The 13,840-nt window shown below is 33.7% G+C and overlaps 1 protein-coding gene across 1 annotated transcript in view; it reads right to left on the reverse strand.

Annotated features, from left to right (window-relative positions):
- LOC119582874 (condensin-2 complex subunit H2-like) overlaps positions 1–7,837 on the reverse strand; it is a 17,659-nt gene extending 9,822 nt beyond the window's left edge. Inside the window, 4 exon segments of the mRNA XM_037931374.1 lie at positions 3,124–3,362; positions 3,631–3,756; positions 5,009–5,145; positions 7,734–7,837. Coding sequence (XP_037787302.1) covers positions 3,124–3,362; positions 3,631–3,756; positions 5,009–5,110 — 467 coding nt within the window. The 5' untranslated portion in view covers positions 5,111–5,145; positions 7,734–7,837.
- Between the last annotated feature and the right edge of the window lie 6,003 nt (positions 7,838–13,840).

Genomic DNA, 13,840 nt, shown 5'->3' on the forward strand with positions numbered 1-13,840 from the left:
TATATTAACATTCAGCATGAATAATGAATAATAGAAAAATACTGTACAGTAACTGTTAAGACACCAAATATACATATAAAACACAAAAATAACAAAAAGATGACATACTGAACTGATAATGCACAAGACAGAAAACTGAGAGAGAGAGAGAGAGAGTCTTAAGAGGATTTTAATAAAGGAAACGGGATGAAGGAAAAGTATAACTATACTTGCGTTCCTTCTTTGGATATTTAACTTAAGTCCAATATATATTTACTTATATATTCAATTATGAATTATTTCAAATCAATCAAGGAAAAAGGCTATGAAAGAGATTATCTATAGTCCTTATATTGTCTCACAGATAGATGGAAGTGAAACAAAGATATATAATGTGCTTAATAAAAAAGAACAGACAAGAAAGAAGGAGGAAAAATGTAAGAAATCAAAAGATATACTTAACTTAATAGAAAAGAAATGATCTAACTGAATGAAACCTCTACAAATAAATACAATATAATTTTTCCTAAGTTTAATACCATTGTGATTAATTTCATAATCATAACCATATGACCATAAAATACACTAAAAAGAATGTGTACAAAATTGTATAAAAAGTCCTCTACATTTTATTTGTTAAGACCTTATCACACTAGCACTTTTACAGTCAATTACTATATCTCTGTAAGAATTAAAGGCTTTCCTCATGCATCAAATACCGGCAGAATGTCTCCCAGACCAAGATCACAGTGACTGTTTTAGTTTTTTAAATTTCCATCTTGATCTTGAGCTATAGAGGATCTATAATACTGTACTGTTTTTAATTGATAAATAAAATGAAGTTAATGTAAACATAACCTATTATCAAAGAATGTTTTACTTACAATATAGTAAATTCCTTTAGATAACATTATTTACCTAAAATAATGCAATATGTTTAAGGATGCTTGTGTGATTCCTGGGAGCCACTTGGGCATCTTGTTTGTTTACAAGAGTGATGGTTTTCTGCCAGTGTGTCACAATTGGATCTTTTGCACATGGAAAGTTCATATGGAAAAAACGCTACAGTGTGCTAGTGTGATTGGGTGTTTAATTAGCATTACTTATTTGTTAGGCTACTGATGGAACAAACAGTGTAACAAATTCAAACTTCAAAGTTGTACATTTGAAGGTATAGATATATATTTATACTGTGCACAATATCTTGCTAGATGACATCATGTACAAATTACCTTTTACAGTTTTGCTTTTATTATATTCAACTTGCTAGTTTTACTTTTGTACATTGGCTATTTACATATCCAATCACTGTCATCAGCTTTCTGCAAGGTGCAAGGTACCAATGCTTTCCTAGTGTTACCTTAATATTAGACAATTTAAAATGTCACTTTTCCTTCTCAAAGTATAGTTTTCAAAGCTTACCCATCTATACATTTATGATTTTACAGACCAATTATACACAAGGATATACCAATTTTCCTTTCAGGCACCAGTCGACCAGTAAAGGCAGTGGTTACTATGTGCATCTTCCAGAGCCTTTGTATTAGTGCAAGTAATACATTTGGGGTAATGCAGAAACACAAGAGGTTAAAAGTTGAGACCTTGTTAGTATGATATGCAATCATTAACTTTGAAACAGCAAAAAAAATATTTGTATTAGTAATTGTGCACAGAAAGGGAGTGCCAAGTAGGAGGTGGTACAAAAGAAAAAGAAAAGGAGAGGGAGAGGAGAAAGAAACAGAGGAAAGTAGAAAAGAAAAAAGAGGGAGGAGGAGACAGAAAGAGATAGAAGAAGAAAAAGGACAGGGAGGGAGAGGGAGAGGAGAGATAGATAGATAGATAGAGAGAGAGAGGGGGGGGGGGGCAGAAGGAGAAGAGACAAAGAGAAAGAGAGAAAAAGGTTCTACATCTTATCAACTTTGTGATCACAACATATAATCAAAATACAAAGTATCAGACACAGTTTAACAGGCAGAGAAACGGAAGAATACTGGAATACCCTGAGTAATCAATAAAAAAATGTGAAATACTACACACTGCTGGATTATTTGTGAGAAAGTCATATATTCTTCATGAGGGTTAAAAGATATTACACTCACACACACAAAATCTATACAGTTAACAGGAAAGAACTATCACTGTTCATTCACGAAACTTCTCTTTCTATTAACCCATTCCCGATGGGTAACATGTGCAAGTGTCTGGCCATTGCCAGAAATCACCAGAGTTTATTACGCTCAGAGATTTCTGTTACCTGTCGGCTTCGGGTTAAATGTGAATTTCACAAAGTTTGATGTCTGTTGTTTTGTCTGTCTGAGGTATGAGAGAGGTCTAGGGAAAAGAAAGACAATAGAAAAAATATAATTCTGAGAAGTTGTCCAACTTAGTACAAAACCGAACTGAATCTACCTGACCACTTGTACTTATATTCTCCTTTTCCATTTACATGCAACAAATTCCCCCTCTGAAAATTTAATGCAACTTAGGCATTGCACTGTTGCATTTTCAGTAGAATAGAATTATATTTGTTTTGGATAGCTACAAAATATAATACCAATCTCACACACCAAATTAATTATATTGGAAATGGAAAAGAGAGAAAGAAGGAAAGAAAAGATTTTTGTTTCAATGCAAACAATAAAGTGCAACACAGAAACTACAAACCCTCCTGAAAACCTGATCATTTTGGTGATGCAATCAACACATATTCTACATTATGCTCGTCAGTGATCAACAACAAACACCATTCTAAAATTTTCTCTGTAAAATCTTGTCTTCAGTCCACTACATTTAGTCTCCAAGTCCAAGTCTGTATCAACATGTATGCTTTGCATTTAAATAAACATCAACTCATCTATGAACTTCACAAACATGCACTAGATATAAAAGACAAATACACACAAAAATAACACTGAATAATAATATATATATATTTTTTAAATAGTCTTCAATCTGCATGCTTCATGATTTCTAACTAATCTTCATATAACTTCCCTGTATGGATCATGTTCCGGCAAAGACACAGAACTTTTGTGACTTATCAATTGAAGCTATTGCAAGTGTAAAACCTAAATCACAGGGGAAATGGGAGCTAAGAGAGGCAATGGTGCCTTTAACGACCTTCTCTTCCGCTGTTACACTCACTTGAAGTGTTTATGGCGATAGTCGTCATCTTCCTCCAGTTCATCCTCCTCACGCATGTTGATATTCCGTCCCTCCCTGATGTTGTCCACTGACTGAAACTCGATGCTTGCGTCAAGAATGGCCTTGCCTCCTCCACCTCCCCCTAGGTCTTTTCCACCTGCTGGGCCGCCCATCTCCACACCCCGCCGGCTGGAGAGCAGGTCCAACATTTGCAGCACCATCTGCCAGAGGAACTCCACCTGAGGAAAGAAAATACGGTTATGTCCACTTTAACTGTTGGCTATATCTGAAATTCTGTAACCTTTCAGTTACACCATAAATACGTCAGCAAAATGTACATTTTTAGATTGTGAGGAAGAGGGGAGAGTAAGAGATAGGTATATAGAGGGAAACAAAATAATCACCCTAAATTAACAATGACAGATATAAAATAATCCAAGACCTAGAGACCTGCCTCAACAATGCACTTCCTCTAGTAAGAAAGGGCAACAAACTAGAAATAATTACCTTTTTGCTGTACACTGTGGCTGAGCCCTGTATCAACATGGCTGCCTCAGCAAAGTTCATCATCGTTTCCCCTCCATCGAAAGTAATTTGTACTTCTGCCAGTTCCTCAAGGTACTCCTCTAGATACTGAAAGGGGTAAAGATATTTTAATACAATCGTGGTAAAGGTCTGATACATGCCTAATGTACCAAGCTCTGGAACTTGTGCCTTGTTCTTTAACCCTAATCCTGGTATGTGATCTCATTCTGAAATATTCCTGTGAACAACATGATGGGAATAATGTTTACTCACCCCATCAAACTATGCAAGGAATGAAAAGGATGAAGAGATGAATACCCAACTACACAGTCACAACTCTGACCTGTGTTTATACTTGTAAAAACTTCAAACACTAGAGACATATTTCTATTCATTAAAAACGGCCACTGATCCGACTTTAAAACACCACTAAAATGTGTGATAAGCTACTTCCTAGATTCAAGGAGTTATCAGCTTTCTAATGTATTTGTTGCGTGAAAAAATATCCCTGATAGATATTTTAGGGCAGCTAAATTTCCTTAAAATTAATACTTTAATCTCTATTCAGTGCTCTTATGCAAAGCATAATGTATAATTTGCATATAAACATAAACACAGAATTTTCTTCCTTTATACATACCCCCCAGGAAGCTACAACACCAACTACATGTTAACCCATAATTGACGGATAGCATTCATAGAGGCCGGGGCCTCGCTGCCGGGGGCTTATATCGTCGCCCGAGCATGCGCGACCACTCATGCCAATACCAGATCCATGCCGTTTCTTTGTAATATTTACGAAGAATGTTGATTTTCAATTTTCATTATTTTTACAGTCTTACTTGCCAAAACTCCTGATAAATCAAGATGAAGGGTATTTTTGTTCTTATATAGACTCCATAGTTGATCATTATTCGGTCTATAGTACGAATAAAATAAGCAGTGTGTGGTATCATGGAGTTGAAATTGTCGGTTTGTTGCATTTTTTTGTTGTTGCATGGTAAAAATGAGAAAGTGTTAGAACCGACTTAATCACACTTTCACTGGCAAAAAAATAATCTTTTGCCGTGATTGTAAAAAAAAAAAAAAAAAAAAAAAAATAAAAAAAAAAAAAAACCTCATGCATGTCCATGCATACTCTATGGCATGTGCGTACGTGCACCCGGCAGATGATCCCGCCATGCCATGGCATGTACGAAACATGCCACCCGTCGGCAATGGGTTAAGCTTATGATAATGAGATGGTATGACATAAATGCCATGTCCACTATTATTGTTAACAGCATTATAAAAAATATAGTGTCAATGAACCTTTGAGGGCTGTAAATAAAAACATTCTTTAGCTCAAACTAATCCTGACCTTTGCTATGTCCACTTCCCAGTTTTTGGTCAGGTCACGAATGGGGTTGAGGAAGACGGAGAAGCGGGCCTCCAAATCCTGGGATGGGGACGTTTGTCGCATTTTGGTGGCCACAGGAGATGCATGCAAGTGTTAACCTGAAAGAGAGAGAAAAAAGAAATTTTAATTATGAACAATATAATAATAATAACTACAGACAATATGCAATATGAAAAAAGAAGGAAATTTGTATCTTTAAGAGAAAGCAATCTTAATGGAGACATAGGTGTTCAAATTTTGAAGAGGGAGAGAGACCAAATTAACAACAGCTGTCAAAGTCATTAATTCAAATAATTTGTACTGCTTTGTCTTGTAGCATCGTTACTGACGGAGACCAAGACACAGAGATCAATTACGTTAAAACAAATACTAAGAAAAATGAAATAACTTGCAAATTCGCCTTTCTCAAGGTAAATGTCTAGGACACCAGGATGCCTGCTAATTGCCACGGCTCCTATCAGCACTCTGACTCTGGCCAACAAAATACCACTAAATGCATTATATAATAGATAGATATGAGCGTATTGACCTGAGAGGCAAGTTATCATCAAAGGAGGAAACCAATCCAAGCTCTTTTATGGGTTGTTGTCAGGTTTCAAGGTCATGGCAGTTACTTTACTGTGTGCTATTTCACAGAGAGAGAGAGAGAGAGAGAGAGAGAGAGAGAGAGAGAGAGAGAGAGAGAGAGAGAGAGAGAGAATCATTTCAAAAGCCAATATCACTTTTGTAAATATTCACGCTTATCAATTCACCAAAGTCCAGGGGGAAGGGGTGGGTCCTCCTCCTCAGACCTATAAAAACATTATTCACAATAATAATAATAATCATAATAATAAGAATAAGAATAATCTAAAAAATCAATAAATCTAACTAACTTAAAAGAAACATTCACAAAACATTCTGATACTTTTTCTTTTAGAGTTTAGTGGAGAAAAGAATCCCACCTGGTTATTTTTGGACAGGTGCCATGTCTAGAGATTAGGCCTAATCACCTGTTTCTCATGAGTTAAATATAAATCTATGCTATTTCTTCTTCCTCTAAATCTGGTTTTAAACATTTTTGAGCCTAGAAATACAGACAAATAGACAAAATAACGATATAACATCTAGATATATTTTCATTTAAGTGGCAGTAAGTACAGTAATGTGGAGACATTATTCCACAAGCATTCATTATGCATAATGAAAGCACTATTTGACAGCAATCGGTTGCTAATGCAAAACCATTATATATCAATAACAAATTACATGACACTCAAACAGTGAGTGAACTAGACCATTGATAATAAAAGTATTAACAAACTAATAAATAAATAGAGAATTAAAAGATAAAGAAATATTACGTTGGTAATATAATAATAATAATAATAATAATAATAATAATAATAATAACAACAACAATAATATCAATAACAACAACAACAACAATAGTAATAATAACAATAATGATAATAATAATAATAATAATAATAAAAAGGGGGCTGCATCATTCAATATATAAACAGTTGCGTGTCATCACAACTGTATTCTCCCAAACAAGTGATGTGAATGTGTTGGTATACTGCACGGCTTTCATTGTTTAACATGAAACTACTTTTTTTTTTTTTTATTTATCAATAAAATTTTTAAAATTTATTTATTCTTTATCTTTATCTTATTTATTTTTATTTATCTATTTATCCTTTTTTACATGTATTCACATTTGTACTCTGGATGGCAACCTCTGGAACCTACAGGTCGTGATTATGCCTCGTTGTCAACCTCACATTTCTACGTTCTTGTTTACATTATCTTTCTTGATTACCTTCAATAACGAAAAATAACGGAATTAAAACACAAAACATGATGAAACACACTTGGAAATCATTCAAAACTGCCATTACTCCATTTTCTGCCTTTGATGATAGCGACGGCCGACTAACCCCCCCTCGGGACATCATCGACATTTGCATCCGCATGTAAATCGCTTGGATCAGCTCCTTAATTCACACAAAATTGCCGGTTAACCCCTCGCTGAAATGCGCGAGACCATAGCTTGTTTGCCTTTGCCGGAGAGCCGAGGCCAACGCATCACTGGGCTTGGGAGAGAGGCTCACAGATGTCGATAAATAAATATGGTCTTACTCTCACCTTCTGGAGATCATCTATAAACATTTGAAAGTTTTATCTGTGTTTATTTTTAATAGGCTTACGTGTTTCTCTCTTGCCGTCTTGGGGTCCAATTCACAACACTCAACTCTCTCTCTCTCTAAACTCGCCAATACTGCGTCTCTCGGAATTAATTAACACGAATTACAAATCCGAGAGAATAATTCTCACCCAAAAAAAGAAGAAAAAAAAAAAAGAAAAAGGAAAAAAAAAAAAGGTCGAATCAGCACAATGATGCAACACAACAAAAGGCCATCAACACCACATCTTCCACTCATATATCGCTAAATTTGGTCCTTTTTTCTGACCTTCGGCTGATCTTAACCACACCAATAATGCACCGAACGCGGGGGAGGAAAAATACGAAGAAAAAAATAATAAAACGAATTGTTTTCTTTCAATTTCCCAATCGTGCAGTTCGCTCCGACCCAAAACCCCGCCAAGTCCAACTTTCCTTTTCTCGCTTTTCTCCTTTATCTCCTCCGTCTCCCTCCCTTTTCACGCATTCCCCCTCTTCTCCAATCCCTCCCCCACTTACCAACAGGTGCGTCACGCGTCGTAATGCAACACGGGACCGAAAAAGAGAGAAAATATTACGAGCTCTCAGGTTGCAGGGTAGAGAGCGACCGCCATGTTATCGCCTCAATTTTGAAGTTGAAGGAGGATCCAAACGCGGAGGGAAATTTACGTTATTTCTACGCTAATTAAGGCTTTTACTCCTATTTTTAGTTATATATCGGCTCATTTAATTAATTTATGGTTCTAAAATGGGGTTTGAGATGTGTGGATATGATTTATTCGAGGAGAAATGGGTTTATTTACAATTGTTTTCCTCCGTTGCTGTGGGCAGTCGACAATTTCGAATGTCATTGGTCCGTTTAAATAAATTTGTTGTTTTTCGTATTTTTGTCTTTAAATAACAATCAATGCGTCGGAAATTAACAGTATAATGCTCTACATATTTCGGACGACATAAAAGAAATAATGTCCATGGTAACTGATGCATATTTTTTTTTCTCTCGTTCAAACCGTCACGTCAAAAAATGTTCGACGTCAAATTTGTGGGGGAAAAATATGAACATGTTTTGCAAACAATATTATGAGTTAGGAAAACCGTATTGATCATGATAACAAGAATCTCTCATAACAAGGACGAATAGTAATATTCAAAACCGTTGGAATTCAAATCGCGCACTTATAACAGAATATATTTTTTTTCTTTATTTTACTATTTTCCATTATTTAGTGTTGTCGCTCTACAGGAATGTTTGCTGGGTAAATGCCGCAGCAATGGGAGTAATGCACGCGCTTTGAGATGTGAGAGCTCAATGATATTAAATTGGCATCGCAATTATCAATGTCATGAATCACCAATCAAGTTGGCGACGCATTTTGGCGAGGAATCTATAGCAACGCGACTTGCTTATAACGGCAGTTGGAAGTTTTAAACCATGAACAAAACTATATGCTATACAGGATAAATTCACTTTAATTTTTTTTTATGAGGGTAAAGAATAAATTGCATTTCTATATATTCGTGTATGCTAAAACATATGTATTGAGAAAGTCCCCGATGGTGGATTTTCAGGCGGCATTCCTACGGACCTAATATAACAAATTGATTGACCACCAAACTAATAAACTCCTCTGGTGATAAGTCTATAAAGTGTTCTTCCAATAAAATAAATTATAATACTTTATAACTTCACAATTTCGTTGATTTCAAGCATGAATTAACAGATTTGCAGTGCGTCCGTATTTGTTCAAAAAGTGTAAGTAAACAAACCCAACTCGTCGCACAGATTTTTATTTCTTGCCTTTAAAGAAGGGATTTAAAGAATGTGTTTCGTTCTCAGACGGGGTTGAATAACCAGTTTGATTGCTTAAGACATACAGCCGATACTGATTGGATACTTAATTAATTTGCTGTTTAATATGACTCGAAAATCTTCAAGAAACCTCAGAAGAGAACTAATAAGTTTCATAAGTACCATAACCCGTGTATGTATGTAAAAAAACTACCGTGTATGTAAACTGCACGGAAAATCACGTAGTCGCACACACATTACTCGTATATTTCACGAATACACTACAAACACTTTCTGGTTTTGCTTACACACGTTCATATATATGTAATATAATGTATGTAAGTATACACCATCAAATTACATTATGTTTGGACGGATCACGCTTCTATATACATTTCAGCCCTTGTTTTTATTTATTATTTACTCAATGCAGGGGCTCAATATTTCTCTTCAGCATTGTACAAAGCTGGTGAATAGTTTACCGTTATTGGCAGTGCATTGATTCTTCTCCTGGAAACGTAGATATGACAGTAAGAAATCTTGTCACATAGTTCTGTGCACACAGTCTCTCACTGACTCATGTAATTACTTATTCATTCACTAATGCACACAAACCCACATGCACTTGCACATGCACACTTTCACACACTATCAAATGCACATTAAGAAACAGACAAACATATGCATATACACATGTAGCCACTCACCCATCCACATACAAATATACATACATGCATGCATACATGCATACATACATACATACATACATACATACATACATACATACATACATACATACATACATTATACATACAAAACACACACTCACTCACACTCACACTCACACTCACACTCACACTCATACTCATACTCATACTCATACTCATACTCATACTCATACTCATACTCATACTCATACTCATACTCATACTCATACTCATACTCATACTCTACTCTACTCTACTCTACTCTCACTCTCACTCTCACTCTCACTCTCACTCTCACTCTCACTCTCACACACACACACAAACAAACAAACCCCAAACCCCCTACCAACCACCCACAGACCTCACTCGCTCTGTCTTACAACATTAATATGAAATACAGTTGTGTAACATACTTATGGTCATAAATGCTGGTGTCTTGTTTTCTCTGCAGTAAATGTATTTCTTTGTATTTGTTGTATTTTTTTTCTTATTATTTTAGTGTGAAACCTTCAGCACTAGTTTATTATAGTTCTTTTATTTATATTTACATATTATTTTGCTCTGTTATATAAAAAATATATACTTATATATTCTGACTTCTGCATGATTGTGGCATACTTTTTTTTATTAATCTAGATCTTGAAAAAAATGTTTTACCCAATAAAACTAGTCAGTAATGATAAAGAGAGACAAAAATGTTCGTATTTATCATTTACTGACAATGTTGGTTTGAGTGATTGCAAATGCTGGGAGGGATTTCTGTACATGTATGGAATAGCATGGGACCCTGAAGGATTAAACAAACCACACAGTCACAAATGTGTCTTATTAACTTTGTATCCTTAGGTGAAGCAAAAATCAGTGTGAAAGATCATAAATCACTTGAAAAAGAATGCAGTCTTAGTATTGGAAACCCCCTTCATTGACTATTTTAATTATGTCATTATCATCAAGTTGTATGTATTTGTGTGTATGTATATTTGTAGGCTTTGTTTCAGCATAACATGAATAGATTCACTGAAGTGTATACAGTGAACACTAGGACACCCCCCTTATCATCTATCTGCTCCTATTGAAATCACTACAAATATAGATGTGTATACAACGTTAACCTTTATTTGGTCTACTGTGTTTCTGTTTAGGAAAGGATTGATTCTTAATTACTTATCGACATTATCCCTAAATAATATTAGAATACAAATGATCTTTTTGTCTCTCAAAAAGCAGTTCATGATGGGGGTAAAAAAAAAAAAAAAAAAAAAAAAAAAAAAGTTACGGGATTATCCTTAATCTATTTGTGGCATAAATTTTAGATGTCACTCAGTATAGCTTCTGTCAACTCTTCTGTATAATATAAATATCTAAGTATTCCATGAAGGTTAATGACATTCCATTTTAGGGTATACTTTATTATTCCTTTGTACATTAATGTCCATACCTTAAAATGTTAAATTTCTTTCAAGTCCATATCTCAGAATATACCAGTATATTGCAGTTGTAACATTCATCAAAAATACTCCATATAATATAGCAGACTATCAACAGCAACTATGTACACTTCATGGAGGTCTGGAAATAAGATTCAAGCGAGCACATTCTCTTCAGAAACTTAGCATAATGTGGAAAATGGAACACTACACTATTCAGTACCAATATGGTATTCATAAGTTATTACTGTATAGTATTCATGCACATCCTTATGCTAGGAAAAAACGATATTCATATTTTCCTTTCCACACTAAAACGGCTAAAATCTCACTACATTACTGCAAACCATACTACAAAAGACAAAATACAGATAAAACCTATTGATGGTCAGCCACCATACTTCCTTTTTGTATTTGATAAAGTATCGTGCATCTTTCTAAAAGGTATGAATATAAAATGGAATAAATGCAATGCCTCATAATTCCTTTTTAGAATAAAATTTTGTTTAACAATTCCTTCCATGAATGAAACAGTACAGTCGATCTATGAAACCTGTATCAGACTGTGTGCACTGCTTGCTGTAATATTTGAATGGTTTTAACAGTCTATACCTCTCTTGTGGAAAAGGAATAGGCACTAAACCTCATTATGTATCACATGTCAAATTAGAAGCAGGGAACCTTCATGATCACGAATAAATATATAAATATTGATAACTATGATGAAAAAATTGTCTTTAATCATTGCTGTCTTATTCATAACATTAAGCTGGTATTGAAAAAAACATAAAATATGGCTGTTAGAAGTTTAGTATAGAACATAAGATTGTAGAGGGATAAATGGTTAGATTGTTATTAATGCATGGTTATGGAAAAAGCTCCCATATATGTATGGGAAAATGTATGTCATTAACCACTTTGCACATGATATACATTTGATAATAAATACCAAACTATCTAACAAAGTGAAGTTTACTTGTATGTATTGGAGAGAGAGAAAGAGAGAGAGAGAGAGAAAAAAAAAAAGTTTTGCTTAATATATATTTCTTTACAAAAAATATGTCTTTCACCATAGATTTACACCAGGATGTATTGGGGATTTTTTTTTTTTTGTGAAATTTAACATAATGAACTATAAAAAGAGAGAAGTACAAAGATAAGATAGGAACTAACACTGGGGTAAGCAAATTCATGATTTTATTATGGAAATTGATACTCACAAGGACTGCATATAATTCACAAAATTTGGATGGTTTAATTAATTAAATTTTGTATTTCAGTTTCAAGAAGCATCAACAGGCAGTACTGTTGACACTCAAAATAACATGATCATAAATTATAGTGATAGAAATTACTATTAATCAATAATTGCATTTGTTAGTACAGCATATTTTCTTTTAATAAAATATTATATAGTTAATACATTAACTTCTTATTTAGTGAAAACTGGAATTAATGAAATCTTTCACCACTGCTTGCTTTCAGGGAATAAATAGTATATTGAAAGCCAAGCAATATATATATATATATTATTTTAGCTATGAAATAACTTACACAAACGTAATTTACCCCCAAAACCTAAATACGAAAAAAGGTATGAATTTGCCTAGGTTGAACAGAAAACTGTGTATATTTGAATTTATATCCCTTTGGAAATCCTAACTTTAATGTGTTATTAAAAAAAAAAAAATCATAAAAAAGATATTTACTTTAAGGAATTAGAAGATTAACGTTTTATATAATCTGAGAAAACACTGCAGTTCCTCTACACAAGTATGTATACATTTGTTATTTATGATTTAGAAGATCTGAGAAAAGGTCTTGTCCCATTTACTTTACCACTCTTGACAAATTTTGTCAGTGTAAATTCTTTTGTTACAAACACAGATGTGTTTGTAAGAATTATGAAAACTGAAAGAAGGAAGTTCCGGACAACTGATTCCTGTTACACACATTTCAGCTTGTAAATGAGATCCATATTATTTACTTTTACATTTTCATAAATCTTAAAGCAGTAATGAGATCTATCAAAGAATGAATGAATGGGATATTTTTTTTTTTAAGAATATTTTTTAAAAGTTCTTTTTCAAATGCTGTAATTATTCCTTATCTAATAACATAAAACTTTCTGTAAATGTTATCTACAAAGAGTAAGTAGATTATATTCTTTATATCTGTGTTTAACAACTTTTTAAAGTACATTTTGCATAACAAAAAACTGTCATATTCAAGCCAGAAAATATATCTTATATTTTATTTCATATACATGTTATTTAACAGACAAACCTTCTTAACAGTGAATATTTTCAAAACAGGAAATTTATATCTATATAAAACCAACAAGCCCCCAAAATCCTTGTAATAATTGTTTCTTAACTAGTCTAAAGTTATTAAACCTAGTGAGGCTTCAGTGTTAGCACACTCTGAGTCTACCTGTAATTTCTTAAAGAAATACATTGTCAAATATTTAAGTAAAATTTTAAAAACTGAAGTTACAAAGAAACTCAACATTACCGAGGTTAAAGAGCTGACTCATATACCTGCATACACATCTGAACAAAAGCTATATTTTTTGTCAATATCAGGAAAAGAATAAAAGGAAAAAAAATTGGGAAGATGGTATAACCTAGACTGACAATACAGTGCATTATTACTTGTGAAATCCACAGCCAAATAAAGAAACTTCATGATATAACAACAGGA

Source organism: Penaeus monodon, chromosome 16 (genome assembly GCF_015228065.2).
Source record: "Penaeus monodon isolate SGIC_2016 chromosome 16, NSTDA_Pmon_1, whole genome shotgun sequence".
Classification (NCBI taxonomy): domain Eukaryota; kingdom Metazoa; phylum Arthropoda; class Malacostraca; order Decapoda; family Penaeidae; genus Penaeus; species Penaeus monodon.